We start from the raw sequence: 23,878 nt of genomic DNA on the forward strand, positions 1-23,878 counted from the left end.
CGCGTTTACATGCATTTTTTCACACATGCGGTTTTTTTAAAAAACGCATGCAGATAAAAACGCAAGTGTGAAACCAGACTAAAAGACGCTTTTTATAGCAAAAAAGTTTTTGCGTCTCCACATTTTGAGACCTATAATTTTTCCACATTTTGGTCCACAGAGTCATGTGAGGTCTTGTTTTTTGCGGGACGAGTTGACGTTTTTATTGGTAACATTTTCGGACACGTGACCATTTTTTATCACTTTTTATTCCGATTTTTGTGAGGCAGAATAACCAAAAACCAGCTATTCATGAATTTCTTTTGGGAGAGGCGTTTATACCGTTCTGCGCTTGGTAAAATTGATAAAGGAGTTTTATTCGTCGGGTCAGTACGATTACAGCGATACCTCATTTATATCATTTTTTTATGTTTTGACGCTTTTATACGATAAAAACTATTTTATAGAAAAAATAATTATTTTGGCATCGCTTTATTCTGAGGACTATAACTTTTTTATTTTTTTGCTGATGATGCTGTATGGCGGCTCGTTTTTTGCGGGACAAGATGACGTTTTCAGCGGTACCATGGTTATTTATATCCGTCTTTTTGATCGCGTGTTATTCCACTTTTTGTTCGGCGGTATGGTAATAAAGCGTTGTTTTTTGCCTCGGTTTTTTTTTTTTTTTCTTACGGTGTTTACTGAAGGGGTTAACTAGTGGGCCAGTTTTATTGGTTGGGTCGTTATGGACGCGGCGATACTAAATATGTGTACTTTTATTGTTTTTGTTTGTTTTTTTTAGATAAAGAAATGTATTTATGGGAATAATATTTTTTTTTATTATTATTTATTTAGGAATTATTATTTTTTTTTTTTACACATGTGGAAATTTTTTTTTTTACTTTTTTACTTTGTCCCAGGGGGGGACATCACAGATCGCAGATCTGATAGTGTGCACAGCACTCTATTAGATCTGCGATCATACTTTCATCGGAGCAGGCTGCAGCTTTCATCTGCAGCCTGCTCCGACCCGGAAGTGCTCCCTGCAGGACCCGGATACAGCCCCTCGGCCATTTTGGATCCGGGGCCTGCAGGGAGAAGACGTTCGGTACGAGGTGAGTACATTCCCTTGTACCGATCGTCTCAGGGAAGCCCGCAGGGAGCCCCCTCCCTGCGCGATGCTTCCCTGTACCGCCGGTACACCGCGATCATGTTTGATCGCGGTGTGCCGGGGGTTAATGTGCCGGGGGCGGTCCGTGACCGCTCCTGGCACATAGTGCCGGATGTCAGCTGCGATATGCAGCCGACACCCGGCCGCGATCGGCCGCGCTCCCCCCGTGAGCGCGGCCGATCGCGTATGACGTACTATACCGTCACCGGGAATTAAGGCCCACCCCACCTCGACGGTATAGTACGTCATATGGGATTAAGGGGTTAAATTTTCTTAAAAAATATTTTCATTTGTTTATAATTTAGTAAAATATGAAAAATAATTTGAAAAGTTTTGGAATTTCCACTTTTAAACACTAGGGGGAGCAGCTGCTGAAATTTCAGAAAAACCTAGTGTACAACTAGCTCACATTACTGCACTGCAGTAATTATGGGCGGAGTCTGCTGACCTGTGTGTGATGTCTCCTCTCCTTCCATGTGTTTGCTAAGGGATGAGAGGATTCAGGAACACAGTGAGCAGCCATTTTGTTGGTGACTGCAGAGTAAGGCTGCCGTCACACTAGCAGGATTTGGTCAGTATTTTACCTCAGTATTTGTAAGCCAAAACCAGGAGTGGAACAAATAGAGGAAAACTATAACAGACACATCTGCACCACTTCTGCAGTTATCACCCACTCCTGGTTTTGGCTTACAAATACTGAGGTAAAATACTGACCAAATACTGAATGTGTGACCGCAGCCTTGTACTGACAAGTAGACAGTCACCGAGGATGGCAGGCAGCAAGGATTCTGGGAGATATGTGGTGGAGGAAGCAGGGTGACAGCAGCACAGAGTATTTCAGGAGAGCAGTGTGCTGGTCTATGGAGGGCGCACCATGTTCAGTGCGCGGAGCAGCCAGGGATTGTACATAGAACGCTGTCTTTTATACACATGGATGGACCGTCTGCTCCACAGAAATCCAGGAAACATTTCTGTGGATTGATGGCCTGTTCTGATCCAGACTTTGCATGCAGACCCCATTCCCCTCCTCAGATCCTGTCTTCTCCTTCCTGTCCTGGCGATGTGTGAAAGTGAGACGTCAGGCGAAGTACGGGGTGACGCTGGGAAGGAAATGTAGCCATATAGTAACGATAAAAATGAGACCCCTCTCTTCAGCTGCCTCACTAGCCCTGACTGCACCTAACTGGAGGTCATGCTGCCCCCTCTATTACCCCAGACCCGCGTGCAGGTGCTCAGCCAGAACCACCATAGAATGGGTCCGCTTTCTGAAGATAATACTGCCATAGTGTTCTCACATAATACCGCCATACAGATCACACATAATACCGCCATATACATCACACACAATACTATCAAATAGATCACACAATACTGTCATACAGTTCTCACATACCACCATATAGATCACAAATAATACCGCCATATAATTGTGGGAGGGTGTGCTCACACTCACACGCTCGCAACTGTATACTTATAGCCTTTACTGGCTATTAAAATGGGGGACACCCCCCAAAAAAACGTGGGGCCCCCTTATAATTAATAACCATCAAATATTATGCAGACAGCTGCGGGCTGACATTAATAGCCTAGGAAGGGGCCATGGATAATGTGTCCCCCCCCCCAGGCTAAAAACATCAGCTCTCAGCCGCCTTTTACATGCGCCTTTTCTGGCGCTTTGCCTGGCAATTTCCACTTACCCTGTAGCGGTAGCAAGTGGGGTTCATATTTGTGAGGTTAATGTCACCTCCATATTGTCCGGTGACATCAAGCCCACGGCTTAGTAATGGAGAGGCGTCTATAAGGCACCCATCCATTACTAATCCTATAGTTGTATTGTAAATAAAGACTCGGCCAGAATAAAGTCCTTTATTAATCTTTTTTAAACCATACCGAACGCATAATCCTCGACTCCCTCATCTCCCACAACAAAAATAATAAACCACATTGAGGAAAGACACGCAGGGGGGAGAGGAGTGCATAGGAGAGGATTAGATACTGACTGCTGAGCCGTGTATCTAATCCTGGCCTGTGTGATACCGACAGCTGAGCCGTGTATCTAATCCTGTCCTGTGTGATACCGACAGCTGAGCCGTGTATCTAATCCTGTCCTGTGATACCGACTGCTGAGCCGTGTATCTAATCCTGTCCTGTGATACCGACTGCTGAGCCGTGTATCTAATCCTGTCCTGTGATACCGACTGCTGAGCCGTGTATCTAATCCTGTCCTGTGATACCGACTGCTGAGCCGTGTATCTAATCCTGTCCTGTGTGATACCGACTACTGAGCCGTGTATCTAATCCTGTCCTGTGTGATACCGACTACTGAGCCGTGTATCTAATCCTGTCCTGTGTGATACCGACTACTGAGCCGTGTATCTAATCCTGTCCTGTGATACCGACTAGTGAGCCGTGTATCTAATCCTGTCCTGTGTGATACCGACTGCTGAGCCGTGTATCTAATCCTGTCCTGTGTGATACCGACTGCTGAGCCGTGTATCTAATCCTGTCCTATGTGATACCGACTGCTGAGCCGTGTATCTAATCCTGTCCTGTGTGATACTGACTGCTGAGGACACAGTACACGGGACAGGATTAGCTACCCAGGACAGAGGTAGCAGTGGTAGGTGTATATAGAGGCAGGTAGCAGTGGTATATAGAGGCAGATAGTGGTATATAGAGACAGATAGTGGTATACAGAGGCAGGCAGGCAGGGGTATACAGAGGCAGGCAGGGGTATACAGAGGCAGGCAGGCAGGCAGTGGTATACAGAGGCAGGCAGGCAGTGGTATACAGAGGCAGGCAGGCAGTGGTATACAGAGGCAGGCAGGCAGTGGTATACAGAGGCAGGCAGGCAGTGGTATACAGAGGCAGGCAGGCAGGGGTATACAGAGGCAGGCAGGGGTATACAGAGGCAGGCAGGCAGTGGTATACAGAGGCAGGCAGGCAGTGGTATACAGAGGCAGGCAGGCAGTGGTATACAGAGGCAGGCAGGCAGTGGTATACAGAGGCAGGCAGTGGTATACAGAGGCAGGCAGGCAGTGGTATACAGAGGCAGGCAGGCAGTGGTATACAGAGGCAGGCAGGCAGTGGTATACAGAGGCAGGCAGGCAGTGCTAGGTGGTATATAGGGGCTGGTAGCAGTGGTAGATGCATAAGAAAATAAAAACGCTGTACTTACCTTCTTTCCTCTACCAGGATGTGCTGAGTCATGTTCAGGGCAGAGCAGTGTGACGATCTCCCTGCTCTGCTCTGAACAGGTCGGCAGTGATTGCAGCCTGTACTGTAATACTAAGTACAGGCTGCAATCACAGCTCCTCGCTGCAGATATTTACCCTTGACCCTCGGCAGCAGCTTCTGCCATCGCACGCACTGAGCTGTGTGTGCGATGGCAGAGGGAAATAAACAAAATGGCCGCGATCTCCTCTCACAGCTGTGACGTGGCAGTGGGCGTGGCCAAGTCACAGCTGAGAGGCAGGAGATGCGGTCGGAGCCCGACCGTTGGCTCCTATGTACATGGCTGCCGTAAGTGAGGTGTGCAAGTGTCGTTCCCAGACACTTACACCCACACTAATGAAAATGGCGGCCTCCAGTGGTGAATGTAAAAGTGAATAAATAAAAAAGTATGAAAGAGGTACATTTACTTTTGTATTAAAAATAATTGATTGTATAATCAATAATTATTAATACAAAAACTAAAATCACGGCACCCTCCCTTTAAGTTGAGTTTCTAATTGATCTAGCCAGACCATTAGGGAACGGGATGTGCAGGCGGCAGCTACTGCTGGTTTCAGCCCCCCCAGCTGCTTCCCATGAACCTTTCAGGAAAGCATCTGCTTTCTGGTCCATGGGGTCTTTCAAGACTCCCATATCCTCAAATGGGAGGGCAAATTTTTTAGATGCCTTGGCGATGGCCACATCTAATTCGGGAGTTTTTTCCCCAAAGGGAGCAAGATGGGTCCTCAAAAGGGTATTTACTTTTGGGTGTAAGTAGGGCCTCTTTTATTGGTTTCTTCCACTCTTTTTTAAAGGCCTGAATTTTCTCATTAAGTAGGAAGGCCCTTCTTTCTCTTTTTCTGTTCGAGACCCCCGAACATGATGTCCTGGACTGATTTTTTAGGGAGAGGGTCAACTAGCCCCATAGTGTTCCTAACCGCCTTAACAAGTCTATCTGTCTCTTCTAGCAGAAAACAGCTACGACCTGTAGGGATCTAAAGGAGTCTTCCACCTGTTTTTTTATCAATGACCTAAGATTTGCAGCGAACACGGGAAGCCCCTCGCAGACTGTCTGTTCCACAAACGAACTGCAAAGTCTTTTTTCCCCATGTAGAGGGAAGATCTTCCCTACAAATTGCACAGATTTTGTGTTTAGTTTTCCCTGAACTTTTCCTCCCTCGAAGAAAAAAAAAAAAAAAAACTCAAATATAGGGCCTCATTAACCCCTTTCTGACATTGGACGTACTATCCCGTCGAGGTGGGGTGGGCCTGTATGACCACCGACGGGATAGTACGTCCAGCGCGATAGGCCGCGCTCACGGGGGGAGCGCGGCCGATCGCGGCCGGGTGTCAGCTGACTATCGCAGCTGACATCCGGCACTATGTGCCAGGAGCGGTCACAGACCGCCCCCGGCACATTAACATGATCAAACATGATCGCGGTGTGTCGGCGGTACAGGGAAGCATTCCCTGAGACCCCCGCAGCAACGCGATGTGATCGCGTTGCTCCGAGGGTCTCTTACCTGCTCTCCCTGCAGTCCCCGGATCCAAAATAGACGCGTCATCCGGGTCCTGCAGGGAGGGAGGTGGCTTACCGAGTGCCTGCTCAGAGCAAGCGCTTGGTAAACCTGCAGCACTGTAAGTCAGATCGCGAGTGCTGTGAAAACTGTCAGATCAGCGATCTGTGATGTCCCCCCCTGGGACAAAGTAAGAAAAAAAAAAAATTCCACGTGTAAAAAATAAAAATTCCTAAATAAAGAAAAAAATATATATATATTATTCCCATAAATACATATATTAATCTAAATAAAAAAATAAAAAAAACAATAAAAATACACATATTTAGTATCGCCGCGTCCGTAACGACCCAACCTATAAAACTGTCCCACTAGTTAACCCCCTTCAGTGAACACCGTAGGGGGAAAAAAAAAAAAACACGAGGCAAAAAACAACGCTTTATTATCATACCGCCGAACAAAAAGTGGATTAACACGCGATCAAAAAGGCGGATATAAGTAACCATGGTACCGCTGAAAACGTCATCTTGTCCCGCAAAAAACGAGCCGCCATACAGCGTCATCAAAGAAAAAATAAAAAAGTTATAGTCCTCAGAATAAAGCGATGCCAAAATAATTATTTATTCTATAAAAGTTTTTATCGTATAAAAGCGCCAAAACATAAAAAAATGATATAAATGAGGTATCGCTGTAATCGTACTGACCCGAAGAATAAAACTGCTTTATCAATTTTACCAAACGTGGAACGGTATAAACGCCTCCCCCAAAAGAAATTCATGAATAGCTGGTTTTTGGTCATTCTGCCTCACAAAAATCGGAATGAAAAGCGATCAAAAACTGTCACGTGTCCGAAAATGTTACCAATAATAACGTCAACTAGTCCCGCAAAGAACAAGACCTCACATGACTCTGTGGACCAAAATATGGAAAAATTATAGGTCTCAAAATGTGGAGACGCAAAAACTTTTTTGCTATAAAAAGCGTCTTTTAGTGTGTGACAGCTGCCAATCATAAAAATCCGCTATAAAAAAATGCTATAAAAGTAAATCAAACCCCCCTTCATCATCCCCTTAGTTAGGGAAAAATAATAAAATTAAAAAAATGTATTTATTTCCATTTTCCCATTAGGGCTAGGGTTAGGGCTAGGGCTAGGGCTAGGGTTATGGTTGGGGCTGAAGTTAGGGTTACGGTTGGGGCTAAAGTTAGGGTAAAGGTACCGTCACACTTAGCGACGCTGCAGCGATACAGACAATGATCCCGATCGCTGCAGCGTCGCTGTTTGGTCGCTGGAGAGCTGTCACACAGACAGCTCTCCAGCGACCAACTATGCGAAGTCCCCGGGTAACCAGGGTAAACATCGGGTTACTAAGCGCAGGGCCGCGCTTAGTAACCCGATGTTTACCCTGGTTACCAGCGTAAAAGTAAAAAAAAAACAAACACTACATACTTACCTTCCGCTGTCTGTCCCCCGGCCTTCTGTTTCTCTGCACTGTGTAAGCACAGCGGCCGGAAAGCAGAGCGGTGACGTCACCGCTGTGCCCTGCTTTCCGGCTGGCACTTACACAGTGCAGAGAAGCACAGCGCCGGGGGACAGACAGCGGAATGTAAGTATGTAGTGTTTGTTTGTTTTTTTACTTTTACGCTGGTAACCAAGGTAAATATCGGGTTACTAAGCGCGGCCCTGCGCTTAGTAACCTGATGTTTACCCTGGTTACCAGTGAAGACATCACTGGATCGGTGTCACACACACCGATCCAGCGATGTCTGCGGGAGATCCAGCGACGAAATAAGGTGCTGGCCTCCTAGCTCCGACCAACGACATCACAGCAGGATCCAGATCGCTGCTGCGTGTCAAACACAACGATATCGCTATCCAGGACGCTGCAACGTCACGGATTGCTAGCGATATCGTTAAGTTGTTCAGTGTGAAGGTACCTTTAGGGTTTGGATTACATTTACGGTTGGGATTAGGGTTGGGATTAGAGTTAGTGGTGTGTCAGGGTTAGGGGTGTGGTTAGGGTTACCGTTGGAATTAAGGTTAGGGGTGTGTTTGGATTAGGGTTTCAGTTAGAATTGGGGAGTTTCCACTGTTTAGGCACATCAGGGGCTCTCCAAACGCGACATGGCATCTGATCTCAATTCCAGCCAATTCTGCATTGAAAAAGTATAACAGTGCTCCTTCCCTTCCGAGCTTTCCCGTGCGCCAAACAGGGGTTTACCCCAACATATGGGGCATCAGCGTACTCGGGACAAATTGGACAACTTTTGGGGTCCAATTTCTCTTGTTACCCTTGGGAAAGTATAAATTTGGGGGGCTAAAAATCATTTTTGTGGGAAAAAAAAGATTTTTTATTTATTTTCACGGCTCTGCGTTGTAAACTGTAGTGAAACACTTGGGGGTTCAAAGTTCTCACAACACATCTAGATAAGTTCCTTGGGAGGTCTAGTTTCCAATATGGGGTCACTTTTGGGGGTTTCTACTGTTTGGGTACATCAGGGGCTCTGCAAATGCAACGTGACGCCTGCAGACCAATCCATCTAAGTCTGCATTCCAAATGGCGCTCATTCCCTTCCGAGCTCTGCCATGCGCCCAAACAGTGGTTACCTCGACATATGGAGTATCAGCATACTCAGGACAAATTGGACAACAACTTTTGGGGTCCAATTTCTCCTGTTACCCTTGGGAAAATACAAAACTGGGGGCTAAAAAATCATTTTTGTGGAAAAAAACATTTTTTATTTTCACAGCTCTGCGTTATAAACTGTAGTGAAACACTTGGGGGATCAAAGCTCTCAAAACACATCTAGATAAGTTCCTTAGGGGGTCTACTTTCCAAAATGGTGTCACTTGTGGGGGGGTTTAATGTTTAGGCACATCAGGGGCTCTCCAAACGCGACATGGTGTCCCATCTCAATTCCAGTCAATTTTGCATTGAAAAGTCAAACACCGCTCCTTCCCTTCCGAGCTCTGCCATGCGCCCAAACAGTCGTTTACCCCCACATATCGGGTATCAGCGTACTCAGGACAAATTGTACAACAACTTTTGGGGTCCATTTTATCCTGTTACCCTTGGTAAAATAAAACAAATTGGAGCTGAAATAAATTTTGTGTAAAAAAATTTTAAATGTTAATTTTTATTTAAACATTCCAAAAATTCCTGTGAAACACCTGAAGTGTTAATACATTTCTTGAATGTGGTTTTGAGTACCTTGAGGGGTGCAGTTTTTAGAATGGTGTCACACTTGGGTATTTTCTATCATATAGACCCCTCAAAATGACTTCAAATGAGATGTGGTCCCTAAAAAAAAAATGGTGTTGTAAAAATGAGAAATTGCTGGTCAACTTTTAACCCTTATAACACCCTAACAAAAAAAAATTTTGGTTTCTAAATTGTGCTGATGTAAAGTAGACATGTGGGAAATGTTACCTATTAAGTATTTTGCGTGACATATCTGTGATTTAAGGGCATAAAAATTCAAAGTAGGAAAATTGTGAAATTTTCAAAATTTTCGCCAAATTTCCGTGTTTTTCACAAATAAACGCAAGTTATATCGCAGAATTTTTACCACTATCATCAAGTACAATATGTCACGAGAAAACAATGTCAGAATCGCCAAGATCCGTTGAAGCGTTCCAGAGTTATAACCTCATAAAGGGACAGTGGTCAGAATTGTAAAAATTGGCCCGGTCATTAACGTGCAAACCACCCTTGGGGGTAAAGGGGTTAACCACTAGCTTATCCGAAGATCAATCACCATCTGGTGGACCCATCAGTACCGGTTGGGGATGATCCGTATCTGCAGTCGGATTTTCCCTCATGCCAGACGCTGCGCTGGAGCCTTTGCTGTGCTGTGATCCCAAGCGTCCTTTGCCGGTTACATCGTGCTGCTGGTGGTGGGAAGCTTGTTTCCCTTTTGTCTTTGGCCGCCTTTTTTGCTGCTGCGGCGGCGATCTGGATGGAGGGGATTTCTCCTGCAGGTCCAGATCACTCATGGTTACTGGAGAACGCTGGTCGAGCTCCATTACAAGCGTCCGACAAGAGTGCTGTCCTCCTTAAATAGCGCTCTGACTGGATTACCCAGTCCTGTCCTGTGCTCGTGCGTCATTAACCCCTGCGCACTGACTGGTTACCCAGTCCTGCTTTGTGCCTATTCGTGTCACCATTTTCGTGCATGCGCACTGGCCGGCCGGGGATGCCTTGCGGCGGTACAGCCCCCAACATGGCGCCGTGCCTTACCGCGTGTGTATCCTGGTTCCCGGAGTCCCCAGGACCCCAGTAACAGCAGTTTTTGTACCGGGGGAGGCGGCTTCGCATACTGCCTCTTCCCTGCTTAAAGGGACACCCCCCACGTAAAGGCGTGCTGCCGGTGTCCGCCATGAGGAGCTTTCCCCTGGAGAGGCGGCCGCGATCCTCTCCTTGCCGCCTCTCCTCGCACACCCTAGAGGCTCACTAACCCCAGCGGTGGCGTTTCGGGTGACCACGCCAGCCGAGGCAGGGAACCCTCGCTGCCTGAATCAGACTGACTGGCCCCAGAATCCCACAAAGATCAAGGTAGGCTTCTGTACATTCCCCATCAAGGACAGGAAACCAAACTGATACGGGCGAGAGGTACCACCTTTTTATCTGTAGGTTTCCTGTCCTTGGTAGGCGGATCCCCTCTCTCGGTGGTGCCGTCATAGGGGGACAGGGAAATTAAGTTTTATATAAATCACAAGACCAGGCAAAGCTGGGTAAAGCAGAGTTTGCTGCATAGCATCCATATGCTTTAAAGGAAACCTGTCAGCAGGATTATGATGAGTAACCTACAGACAGTGTCAGGTCGGCGCCGTTATACTGATTAAAATGATGCCTTTGTTAATGAAATCCGCCTTGTGGTTGTTTAATCTTTATTTTCACTTTTTAGTTTATGACATGCCCGCGCTTCAGGGAGGGCCTGTAGGGGGGGACCTTATATGCGCCGGTACCTGCATAGCAGAATGATCGCATGTTTAATGTACATGTAATTCTTTTATTTGATGCTATAAATTCATTAAGTACCACAAAATGGCGCCGGCCGTGACTGCACAGAAGCCATCGGCGATCCTTTAGATGCTACTGCGCAAGCGGCGCCATCTTGCTAGAGGAAAAAAAAAAGCCTCCTCAAAGATGGCACCACCAGCACTGTAGTATTGGATCGCCAATAGATGCTACTGCGCAGGCCCTGGCTGGCACCATCTTAGTGGAGACATTTTTTTTTTGCTCTAGCAAGATGGCGCTGCCATGAATTTGTTGATAGCATCCAATAAAGGAATTAAATGCACATTACAAATGTAATCATAATTCAGTGTAGGTGCCGCCACCTGCTACAGGTGTATTTTTTTGTTTGTTTTTTTTAAATATATAATATTCATTACGTAAAACAGGGGAAGGTCACTGAGGGATCAGTGACCGGTCAGAAACCATACAGCTGAATATGTAATCAGAGGACCACATGAAGCCCCCACGGGCATATCATTAACTTAAAACTAAAAAAGAATAAACAACAGCCGCAATACAGATTTCATCAACGCAGGTATCATTTTAATCAGTAGAATAGCGCCGGCCTGACAGTGTCTGTAGGTTACTGTGCACAAACCTGCTGACAGGTTCCATTAAAAAAAAAAAAAAATGGCACAACGCTTTTGACTAAACAGCAAAAATGACCATCAAGCCTCCTGTAAGAACCGCTGCTTCATGTCTTACCATGTTAGATAAAGAACATTGCTTATTACAGGCATGGAGAAGAGAAGAAACATTGAGCAAATGTACAAAAATAGAAAATATGACGATTCCTGCGTCCCTATAAAGCGACTCAACTGTCTATTATGCTTACTGCGTGTCCCACTTTCAGTGTCTGTCGACCATTTTAACGACTTGAGAAACGCCACTCCCGACAGCTATATTTGTCAGATTTTTCATCCTTCATTAAATTCCACCAATAAAACCCTTTCTCTGGTTTATCCTCTTCTAGTAAGTAATAATCCCCTGCTTATGTTATCACTCAACTCAAAAGCAACCGGCCTTAATATCACAAGCTCAGGATTTCAGAAGAGGATAATGTCACATCATGCAGAGAGCAAACATACTAATATTTTTACTAAAAAAGAGGAGATATAGAACGGGAAAAATAAAATAATTATTGAATCCACAAAATTAAAAAAAAAAAATAACGAATGCTGATGTTCGGTATTACTACAGAATGCTCTCTTACTTTTTTGCTGGTAAGTCGCTGACTGAAGGAGAGGAGCCCAGAGAGCCAACTCCTACCTGACACCATTTGTGGCTCTCTTAATAAGGCTACTTTCACACTAGCGTCATTTAGGAGAAAAAACGCATCCTGCACAGTTGTCCGCAGGATGCGTTTTTCCCCATAGACTTACATTAGCAACGCATTGCGACGTATGGCCACACGTCACAAACGTCGTGCGACGGTTGCGTCGTGTTTTGGCGGACCGTCGGCACAAAAAAAGTTACATGTAACGTTTTTTTGCGCGTCGTGTTCGCCATTTTCGACCGCGCATGGGTGGTCGAAACTCCGCCCCCTCCTCCCCGGACATTACAATGGGGCAGCGGAAGCGTCATAAGACTGCTTCCGCTGCCCACATCGGGCATCACTTTCACAACGCGCGTCGGCCCCGTGCCAAAGCTAGTGTGAAAGAAGCCTTAGGAAATCAAAAGGAAGAGCCGGAAATGCCATATGGCAAGAAGCAGGTCTGAAGGCCGTGGCCACTGGACCAGCTCCTTACAAATCAATTCACACCATCAACTGATAAGTTCCTATTAGAGGGGTTGCCTGGGTAAGTAATGCTGGAAAAACAAATAAAAAAACACAACAACAAACCACCACAAACACTAACAACAATGTGCTAAAGCTTCTGCAAATCCATCACAAGAGCCATAATGGTGATGTCCATCTACACAATATGTAAACGCTGCAGCCAATCACTAAAAAGAGGAATGATGCTGAGGTAGACAGAACAAGAGCACTGAGGACAGTGATTGGCTGCAGAAGTCACCTGTTGATGACTGGGCATCACTAATTGCGACCCTGTGATCAAAGACCAGTGGCTCAGGAGAATGACAGCGCTGGAGCTACAGAGGCTTTGGCAGATAAGTAATGCCTATTTGGTTGTCTTCAAGCATTACCTACAGGTGTCCTTATGTTTTTTAGCTGACAACACAACACCTTTATGTCTAGAATTCAGTCTTTTAAAAAATATAAACTAAAACATAAGACCCTAGTCCTCCATTTCTTCCAAAATGCATGGCTAAGATGAGGAAGAATTTGCAAGAAACCGCAGTATAGTTTGGGCACTTCTGATCCATGTTAACAGGGGTCAGTAACTCGCAGCTCTTCAATTCTTGTGATACTACAACTTTCAGCATGCCTTGTGATTGCCAGGACTTGCTGTAGGACTGCACGTTGCTGAGCCCTATTCTTGAGGATGTAAACCTCTCCTCATGCGGTGATCCCACAGGTACAAGTACAGAGTCAAGCATCAGCAGTATAAGTACCACCAATCTGTCCACACAAAAGGGTCTACCTCATCAATAAAAATGTGAGTGAATTCAGCCAAGCTTTTAGCAACCACTATCTTCTGCAGGAGAACACCGGTGGTCATGTACATCAGGCGAGTGTCAGCGGATGCCTTTTTTTCGAGGGAGACCTTTAATAGAAGAATAAAGTACAAAGAAAGTATTTAGAAAGGTGAATACACAGATTTAGTTATAAAAAATTAAAAAAAAACAATTCACAGTTTCTGGAAGGTGGGGACTTTGCAATCGGGTTAAATTCATAGTGAATAAAGTTTGGAACGATCAGATATAAATACTAATTTTCAAAAATGTCAAAGTTTTTTTTATACAATGGGAGTCGTACATTTATGGGATATCCATAAGATGGACCCAGTGGCGGAGGACCAGCATCCATCTCAGGAGAGGAGCTACGTCTTGCACCGATGTCAATGGAGGGGTCGTGCCTGGGATGTGCAGTTCTTTCTCAGTTTATTTGCATGGGAGTCGTAAACATTGCAGAGCAAATGTAGAAAATATAAATACACATAACACTTCCTAATAACACACCTGATAGCCTACTATCCCGCTCAGAGGCCACTTTCTCTCCTTGCTAATCCACGTGGCAATGCTGCGAGCAGCGATCTTCCGGGGCTGGGTCACTGCTACATTGCAGTAGGCAGAGCGCTGCATGTAGTAATCCAGAATATATTGGGGCAGTTGTGTACTCTTTCCGCTTCCAGTTGCTCCGTGTATGATCACAACTGAATTGCTCTCAATTAAAGTGATTAACTACATAGGAGAAAAAAAAAAAGATACTTTGCCAATAACTGGTAAACTTTATTTTGCCACCTTAAAACTAGATAAAAAGAAGGCCAATAGCCTCACCCTTAATTCAGGAAATTCACTCCTACAACTCAATGGTGCACAGGTATGGTCTTCCTAATAGTCCCGAACGATCAGATGGTGAGTTGGGTTCGCTCTGCCACCTGATCTGACATTGGGCATGTAACTATCCAACACCAGGCGTGAGCCCAGTAAATGGAATACAGTAGGACACATGCAGGATATCTGCCAGGCATGGGGCTAATGTCTATCACTGAGCAATCCAGTGTTAAGTAGTGACTCGCCACACAAAAGGTCATACCAACACACCCTCTGACTTCCTAAGCGGTACTACGAGAAAGGGCTTTGTTCTGTTTTTTTGCATCTCCGTTGCCTGTTGTTCCCATAAATGTAAAATGTCAGAGAATCCCACTTGACTATCTTACCTCTTCTCTGTTCTTTAATATGGGCAATTCAGGGTATCTGACCTCAGCTTCTGACTTGGGCATCTTATCCACTTTAGACGGCGGGCGGAGAGGGCCTGATAACACGGGTTTTTAAAAGAAAGAGAAAAGAAACATTTTTGAAGTCCAGACGGAATATAAAAGTGAAAGGACAATATGGGCATTTCATGGTTCATCAGTTATTCCCAATAGAAGGTTTTAACATTTCCTGGTGATCGTGTAGGGATGCACCTCGCGGACAAGCAGGATGGTAATTCATTAACTCCTAAATTTCAAGGAGGAAGAGTAATAGTACAACATAGAATTAAAATAATTTACTATTTGCTACATGAGGAAAGGCCAGAGAATATAATGGGCATTAGCAGCTTATAAAGTGATGTCAGATCCCCAATGATCCACAGAATGAAGGGGCCACAGTTGTGGCTCTGCATCCCGTCACCATTTTGCTAAGGGGAGACCCAAGTTAAAGCTTTTTTTCCTCCTAAATCATAGTATTTGGGGATACAAAATAATTTTTGCAATGGGGCTTCATTAAAGATTTTAAGCCATTTGACATTTACAGGCTTTTTATCTTCTGGCATCGTCATCTTTGATGGTGGTCTGTGGTCATAAAGCTGAGAGGAGCTCAGAAAGAGAGGATACAAACCCTCCATAAGAATGCCATGACGGGCATGCTGATGGATGACATGTCAGTCCACGCATTCTGCAACCACCAGTAAGCAAGGCAAACTGTGCAACACATTTTTAAACAAATCCAATTTTCAAAAATAATTTCTAGCCAAAAATACACACATGCAAGAACAAATAATGTCCCCAAATAAGAACAACTACTTTAAACACCAAATATTCTATTCTTTCCCTGGCTTTGCTCATTTTGACCAACCCCTTAGTGTCAGTCCTCGGTTCATCCTGTAAATGGATGCTCATGTCGACTTCGTTCTGGCGGAGAGTTTGTACAAATGCTGTCCACGTACTCAGGAAATACGAGACATTTAGTTTTGGGTTGCTGAGAGGCATTTGCTTTGGATCCTGCGCTGCATCTCCGGGTGAACGTCTTGTAAATCCGCAGCCACCGGTTACTTTGATAAACATCCATCCAATCCAATTTAACATTAGTGGGGATCGAATGCGCATGAATAAATTCAGTCTTGTGTCAGGAGGGTAGGATGCTCCAGGAAAAAAAAATAAATCTACGACTCCTTCTGGCAAACATCAACATGTTACAATGTAAGACTTGGTATTTCCACATGACTTGGCAAAGCTCAGGGAAAGCGCAAGCTGTTAGCAAGGTATGGTCTTCACACATTCACCACATTTACAACTATATCCATAAAGAAGATGATGATGATGGATGACGATGAAAAGGTGTTTTTTTTTTTTCTTACCCATCCTTAAAGGTCAAGTGGAACTTTTAGTTTTTATTTCTTTTACTGCTCATTTGCTTCCCAACTTAAGAATGGAAAAAAACTTGTCAAAATCATCAAAAATTTTCAACCATTTTACTACTGTCAAGTCCTTTATTTAGCGAATAGGTCTGCAAAATCTAACACATCCGTCAGACCTGTTCATGGCTCTGTCGTCACTGTTCTCCCCCTGCCTTCTTTCAGTGTTTAAGATTGCTGAAGGAGGGGATGTTTTAACAACGTCAGAGGAGAGCGCATCAAAGGGGCAGCTGTCACCACTCTGTTGTCGGTTGTCCAGTGACCAGGGGTACCTTCCCTGTCCCTAACACTAAGGGCGCCCTAGCTCACACTTTTCCTCAGATTACTTCTGATGGTGAAGAAGCTGGGGCCACATACCTTGCCTTAGCTCCTGAATCCGCATTTAGTCTGTACCCTTCCCCCACCCAGGGAAAAGGGGAGTAGTAGTGTACCATAATACACCAACCAGATTAACAAGGTTAATACGAACAGGGATAAAAGGAAAATACCAATCATACTAATATACTCACACTAACAACAGAGGTATACACCGGGGAGTTGAGAATGGGGTAAAACCTAAGTAGAAGGGAGATTAGCACACACCAAAAACTTTGCACCAGTCACAGATAAATCCACCAAACGCCTTCTCAAATAAGAAGCACCAACCTCCAGCTATGCAGCATAAGCTAGCTCTGACAATGAGTGCTAGCCAGGGCCCAGATTACAAAGGAGATCAGAGTGGCTAACAGTGCACAGCTGAGGCTTAATGCAGGAAAGCTTCCAGGAGCTCTCAACGGAGAAGATTAACCCCTCCATTGTTAAAATAAACTTGCACCATTTAATATGAAGGTTAAGTGCTTCTAATCAGTGCAGGCGTAGGAGAAATCAGATACTGCAGCCTTCTGGCTCCTCTCTGTCACAGTAAACCCGTGACAGCAGCTCAATCAGACTGACCATAAACTGAAAAGCACATGATTCATCATGAGTTTACTAAAGAGAAATCACTCCAGGAATGAAGCTGTGCTTCAACACAAAGGCAGCAGCATTCTCAACACTGAAACCGCATATCGAGCCTATATTGCTGGGCGAGAAACTCCTACAAGAGAATAGTTGAAAACGTGAATCAGGCTGCAAACTTCATTTTCACAGAGTCAGAAAATGGTCTTGTTATATAAAAAGACCACTAACGTGTAGAAAGACAAAAAAATCATCCAGAATGCTGTTATTTTTCTTGTTAAAGGGAACCCGTCAGTAGGATTGTGCAGAGTAACCTACACACAGTGTCAGGTCGGCACCGTTATAATAATTAAAATGATGCCTTGGTTGATGAAATCCATCCTGTGGGTGTTTAATCTTTATTTTCAGTTTTGAGTTGATATGCGTGTTTCGGGGCGGCCTGTGGAGGGGTCTTCATGTGTTGCTTTGCTTAAGTATTTACCAGTATGGCTTCTGACAGGTCACTGATCTCTCCCTTCATATATTCCATATGGACATGCTTTAGCACTGCAGAGTGCAACATTTTTTTGTTTATTGTATATGGAGGTAGCTGCTTTTAGCATGCACCTGTTCACATTAGCTTGGAAGTGCCAGTCAGTCTTTTTGTCATTCGTATATTAGCTCTCTGACTGAGCACTCCGCCCTTCAGCATGTGGTGGATTTTAATTGCAACAGGGTCCTACCTACCCGTAAAATCAGACTTGGAAGAGAGGTATTCACATCTCCCCAGAAATTCAGACTTCAGTCTAAGGCTACTTTCACACATCAGGTTTTTTGCATCAGGCACAATCCAGTGAATGTTGGAAAAAATGGATCCGGCGCAGATTGTGAAAAACTGATGCGACGGATCCGTTTTTTCGACGGATCCGACTAGCATATCCAGATAATTGGATAAAAAAAATTTGGAGCATGCTCAGTTTAAAAAACTGGAATCCGGCACCTTCCGGCTCCCATAGGCTTCTATTCTTGTTAACAGCCGAAAGCGCCGGATCCGGTGCTTCCGGCTTTTTCGCCGGAGACAAAAAAAACGTTGCTATGGAAGTTTTTTCCAGAAATGGCAGATCTGCAGGATCCGCCAAAAACCGGACGAAACGCATGGTCATCCGGCACTAATACAAGTCTATGGGGAAGTTTAGCCGGATTGAGCCTGACAGCGAAAACCTGATGTGTGAAAGTAGCCTTAGAGAGGTATTCACACTAGACACGTTAGGACCCAGCAGATTTGAGACCACCTTGCTGTTGGTTGCTGGGCATGCATGAATTGTGTGGCGCTACTGCACAGGCAACGCCATCTTGATAGAGGAAAAAAAAAAATTGTATCCACTAAGATGGCACCGCCTGCACAGTAACAGCTATCAGCAATCCGTTAGATGCTACTGCACAGACGGCGCCACATTGGAGGAGGCATTTTTTTTTTCTTCAGCAAGACTGCACCTGCTGGATTGGCAATAGCTGGTACTGCGCAGGCAGCGTCCTCTTCGTGGAGACGTTTTTTTATTCTCCAGCAAGATGGTGCTGCTACTGTGCAGGCGGCACCATTTTCAAACTTTTCTTTTTTTTTTTTTTTTTTTAAAGGAACATAGGGATAACATGTATGATTGCATACACATTATATATGTGATCATGCTGCAGCACAGGCGCCATACAAGGGGGCAGGTCACTCAAACAAAGAAAGTTGCACTCTGTAGTGCTTAAAGGGAACCTGTCACCCCCAAAATCGATGGTGAGGTAAGCTCACCGTCATCAGGGGCTTATCTACAGCATTCTGTAATGCTGTAGATAAGCCGCCGATGTTACCTGAAAGAGGAGAAAAAGACGTTAGATTATACTCACCCAGGGGCGGTCCCGCCCCGATGGGTGTCTCAGGTCCGGTACAGCGCCTCCCATCTTCATTCCATGACGTCCTCTCCTGGTCTTCAGGCTGCGGCTCCGGCGCAGGCGTACTTTATCTGCCCTGTTGAGGGCAGAGCAAAGTACTGCAGTGCGCAGGCGCCGGAAAGGTCAGAGAGGCCCGAGCACCTGCGCACTGCAGTACTTTGCTCTGCCCTCAACAGGGCAAAGTACGCCTGCGCCGGAGCCGCGGCGTGAAGACCAGAAGAGGATGTCATGGAATGAAGATGGGAGGCGCCGGAGCGGACCTGAGACGCCCATCGGACCGGACCGCAGCAGGACCGCCCCTGGGTGAGTATAATCTAACCTCTTTTTCTCCTCTTTCAGGTAACATCGGGGGCTTATCTGCAGCATTACAGAATGCTGTAGATAAGCCCCTGATGACGGTCAGCTTACCTCACCATCGATTTTGGGGGGGTGACAGGTTCCCTTTAAGCATGTCAATATGGAATATATAAAATATGAATAGCAATACTGCTTCTGTATACTGGCCGCCACTGCCTGCAGAGGAGGATTTTTATTTTAGAATATATATATATATATATATATACACACACACACACTAGCTATTGAACCCGTTCTACGCCCGGGTGGCGAGCATTTATATTGGTATATGGTCTCCATCCTGGTATGTGCTGCTCCCATCCTGTCATGTTCTGCTCCATCCTGCGCCCCCATCCTGTCATGTGCTGCTCCATCCTGCATCCCCATCCTGCCATGTGCTGTTCCATCCTGCGCCCCCATCCTGTCATGTGCTGCTCCATCCTGCGTCCCCATCCTGTCATGTGCTCCCATCCTGCGCCCCCATCCTGTCATATGCTGCTCCATCCTACACCCCCATCCTGTCATGTGTGTGCCCCCATTCTGTCATGTGCTGCTCCCATCCTGTGCCCCCATTCTGTCATGTGCTGCTCCCATCCTGTCATGTGCTCCCATCCTGCGCCCCATCCTGTCATGTGCTCCCATCCTGCGCCCCATCCTGTCATGTGCTCCCATCCTGCACCCCCATCCTGTCATGTGTGCGCCCCCATTCTGTCATGTGCTGCTCCCATCCTGTGCCCCCATTCTGTTGTAATGTGCTGCACCCATTCTGCCATATGTTGCTCCCATCTTTCTCTCTCCGGCTCTACTGCCCGAGGGCGGCTGTGCCGAGTGCGGGCGGCTGTGCCGAGTGCGGGCGGCTGTGCCGAGTGCGGGCGGCTGTGCCGAGTGCGGGCGGCTGTGCCGAGTGCGGGCGGCTGTGCCGAGTGCGGGCGGCTGTGCCGAGTGCGGGCGGCTGTGCCTGGCTGAGGTGAGTGCGGGCGGCTGTGCGTGGCTGTGGTGGGCGCCGAGTGCTGGGGGCCTGAGCAGGCGGGGACACCGGCGCGCTGTGGGGGTCAGGTGCCGGAGTCGCCGCTAGCTCAGGCCCCCGGTACTTGCTATAGTCACCTGTCCCCCGTTCCACCGATGCTCCACTCCGTCTTCCGGGTCCTCTGGCTGTGACTGTTCAGTCAGAGGGCGGCACGCATTAAGCGCGTCATCGCACCCTCTGAACTGAGCGTCACAGGCCGAGGATGTGGAGGACGGAGCAGCGCGCATCGGTGGAACGGGACAGGTAAATATTGCATACTCACCCTCCTGGCACGTCCCTGCTTCTCCGTTGGAGATTGCGGTGTGCGTTCAGCGCTTACGCATACCGCGATCTCCTGGGAGTGTCACTCTGTGGGGTCCATACTGCGCCGGCGCTTGCGCAGTCTATAAAGGCTTCGGACAGAGTGACGCTCCCAGCGTTATATTATAGATCTCATTTTTTTATTATTATGTAAAATAGAGGGCAGGTCACTGAGTGCATATCATTAACACAAAACTGAAAATAAAGATTAAACAACTAAAAGATGTATTTCATCAACCAATGTATCACCGTAATCAGTACAACAGCGTCCACCTGATAGTGTCTGTAGGTTACTGTGCACAATCCTGCTGATAGGTTCCCTTTATTAACATTGGGGGCAGAGTACCATGGGTACAAAAACAAACACAAATTTGGCTACACCCTCTCGATTTTAGCTCCGAGTCATTTAGAAGCAGACACTATCTTTATTAGGTCTGCTACATGTTTTTCCTATTTATGTATTAGAATATTTTTTTCCCCTTTTGTCAATTGGTAAGTGAGTAACCTCCTCACCACCTTTCATCCCAGGGAGGACATACCATACCTCTGTGGCCGCTAAGGCAATGGAGTGCTGATGTCCCCAATGTCGTGTGTGAGGCGAGCGAAAACATGTGACAAGTATGTTACTCATACCAAATCTGTCTCCCTCAGACAGGGGGGGGGGGGGGGGTTGGGGGAGTCTCTCTCCTTATACAACCAAGGACGGTGAGCCCCCTCCCCCCACAAGTTACACCACTGGTGTTTGGAGAGTTACTTTCTCCTGTAGGCTTCTGCAAAACATGCCTTCCCATCCCTACCGCCAAGTCAAATAAGCATTTCTGGTGTTTTCCTGTTGACCTCCCCATGAGCTCCCTGCCAGCTTTCAGGGTCTTGTCCAACAATTTTGCTTCCCTTAAGGCACACCTCGTGGCAGGGGGTGACGATCTTCCCTTATTCGGACAATCTCTATGAAAAACCAATTCAGAACAATCTGTCAAGTTTTTTTTGACACTTTTTACCTGTGTGCTAATACACCCTCTTTACCTCTGTCACAGTAACAAGCGTGGCTGTTAAGGTGGAGGTTCTGACGTCCAAGGGTCTGTTCTCAAATCATCGTTTAGGGACGTCAAGTCTTTATTGCCCAAGCTTACCACTTGGAATTGCAGCTGTCATTAGTTCAGCTACAAAGACTTCCATCCCTTGGAGTGCTAGACTGCTTGGGTTCGCTTTTTATCTCTGCAGTCTAGTTTGGACTTACCTCCTCCAAACTCCCTTTCCCATTTATAGCACTCTGCTATTCCCAAAACAGGTTAAGCCCTTCCTCCCCAGAGTGGATCACTACTGCCCTCACTACAGATATTCCGAGGAAGTTTGAGATGGCAATCCTATCTTTAAACTTGTTATGGTGTCTGGGCTACCTGAACTTCCTGCAAGGTGGTTATACACCCTAAAGTCTATCATCCAATGTAGTTTTGGCTTTCAAAGCCAATGAAGAAATCATTAATCAATCACAAGTCTGTAATTCCTCCAATCCCAAAGATTGTTCTCTGAATTGCCTGGACTAGATCAGAGCCTCAGATTCTATTTATCTATCCATATAAGAAGCCTTGGGGCGCTCTTTTTTGCTCTTGTACTTCAGTACTGGTTACATGGGCCTTCCAGCCTCATGGGCAGCCAACTTCAAAAGGATTTGATCTGTGATGGCAGAAGCCTTCATTGCCAAGAGCAAAGTTCTGCCCTTTCAAGCTACCGCTCTTTCCACCAAGGCAGTCAGGCATCACTGGCTTACGAGAAATGGAAAGTTTGTGCTCTTGAAAGACTCCTGTATGGCCTCCCTGCGGGAATTTTTCAACTACTTGTAGGAACAATTTGCCCAAAGGCTCAGCTATCTTTCTAAACGCTGAGCAATGAAAATTCTAAATAAATTAGGCTGTTTAACCGCTAGGTGATGCAACCATTTTTCATTTTTGCCACATGAGGGCTTATTATTTTGCTGGACAAGTTTTAGTTTTGAATGACGCCATTATTTTTACATTTGAAGACTCGCTTGAGAAGTATACTAACCAGACAGATGTGGCGGCCATCAGCTGCCAAAACAACCCATAGGCACACCATTATAGCATGGTGCAGACAGGCATCAGAACCAAAACCCCTTTACAGTTTTTAACCACTTAAATACCATCACAATTGTCAGCCATTTAATTCTTGAAATCGGTGCTAGATTTTACTCTAGGGAGCTGGCTTAGCTCCCGGCCGCATCCATACAATAAGAGTGCATGTCTGAAGTACGTCTCTAAGGGTTAAACTCTTAACCACGGCTTAGAAGATCTGCCTTTAATACGGTGTGAAATACATGACAAGCAGTGAAAATACGATAAGTCTTCATTATCAATTTTGGCAGCCTATGTAAATTGCATCTGGGCCATGACCTGCCAATGCAGAGAGAATACCTGGGTGTTCACCGCCATCCCTGGCACAGCTCTGCATCTCCTGATCTTCCAGGTGCCTGAACTCCGCAATATAAGAGACTTCATATTGTGTCCTGGGAAAGAGTAGCACAAAACACAGATATTACACGGGGCACATGCCACAACCTTCAGTTACAGCAAATATTACTGTAAATCAGCTCACAGGGGAACTGATGAGTAAGGCTGGAGGAGATTTTTTCCTCCTTCATTGAGGGATTATTACATTGCACCGTGGAAATAAACTGTCTATTCGGTGCACGTCAAAGTGCTGTTGAATCGCTTCCAGGCATTTTGTTTAATTGCTCTTATTGATAGAGAGCAACTGTGACACCGTGAACAATCGGATGTGCCCTGATCCCGCTCAGCTATGGAGATCAGCTTATTTACCACGCAACACTCCAACTAGGGAAAATGTACCAAAGAGTATTTAATGTGTGTGACCTCAAAGGATGGGGGAGGGGTGTCAAAATTGGACTTTTATTGTTCTCCCAATAAACTGGCCTTATCCCACTTTCAACACCAATGAGCAGCAATCATAGGGGTTATCAAGCAGCAAGCGTGTCAGTGCAGCGCCACCACAGGGGGAACTAAGCATTGCTGCAATAGTTAAGAGGGCATCAAAGCGGTTGAACAGAAAAAAGGCTCCACCTGTCACCCCAGTGGCATCCTTACCAATGGGGTACCTTAACAGCTGGAGGATTAGACTGTGTGCCTTTTAAACTCCACTGCAGCCGCTAAAATTTCCCAAGCAAACCTGCTCCAATGTTTGAAT

General features: G+C 45.9%; 1 protein-coding gene across 2 annotated transcripts in view; it reads right to left on the bottom strand.

Annotated features, from left to right (window-relative positions):
- Positions 1-23,878, bottom strand: part of TDRD9 (tudor domain containing 9) — a 395,302-nt gene that overhangs the window by 310,101 nt on the left and 61,323 nt on the right. Inside the window, exons 2-5 of one of the 2 annotated variants that reach the window (XM_077266617.1) lie at positions 23,089-23,180; positions 14,684-14,778; positions 13,983-14,204; positions 13,445-13,567 (exon numbers count right to left, since the gene is read on the bottom strand). In XM_077266617.1, coding sequence (XP_077122732.1) covers positions 13,445-13,567; positions 13,983-14,204; positions 14,684-14,778; positions 23,089-23,180 — 532 coding nt within the window. The remainder of the gene's footprint in view (positions 1-13,444; positions 13,568-13,982; positions 14,205-14,683; positions 14,779-23,088; positions 23,181-23,878) is intronic. The other variant, XM_077266625.1, reaches the window with a different exon arrangement.

Source organism: Ranitomeya variabilis, chromosome 1 (assembly GCF_051348905.1).
Source record: "Ranitomeya variabilis isolate aRanVar5 chromosome 1, aRanVar5.hap1, whole genome shotgun sequence".
NCBI classification, from domain to species: Eukaryota; Metazoa; Chordata; class Amphibia; order Anura; family Dendrobatidae; genus Ranitomeya; species Ranitomeya variabilis.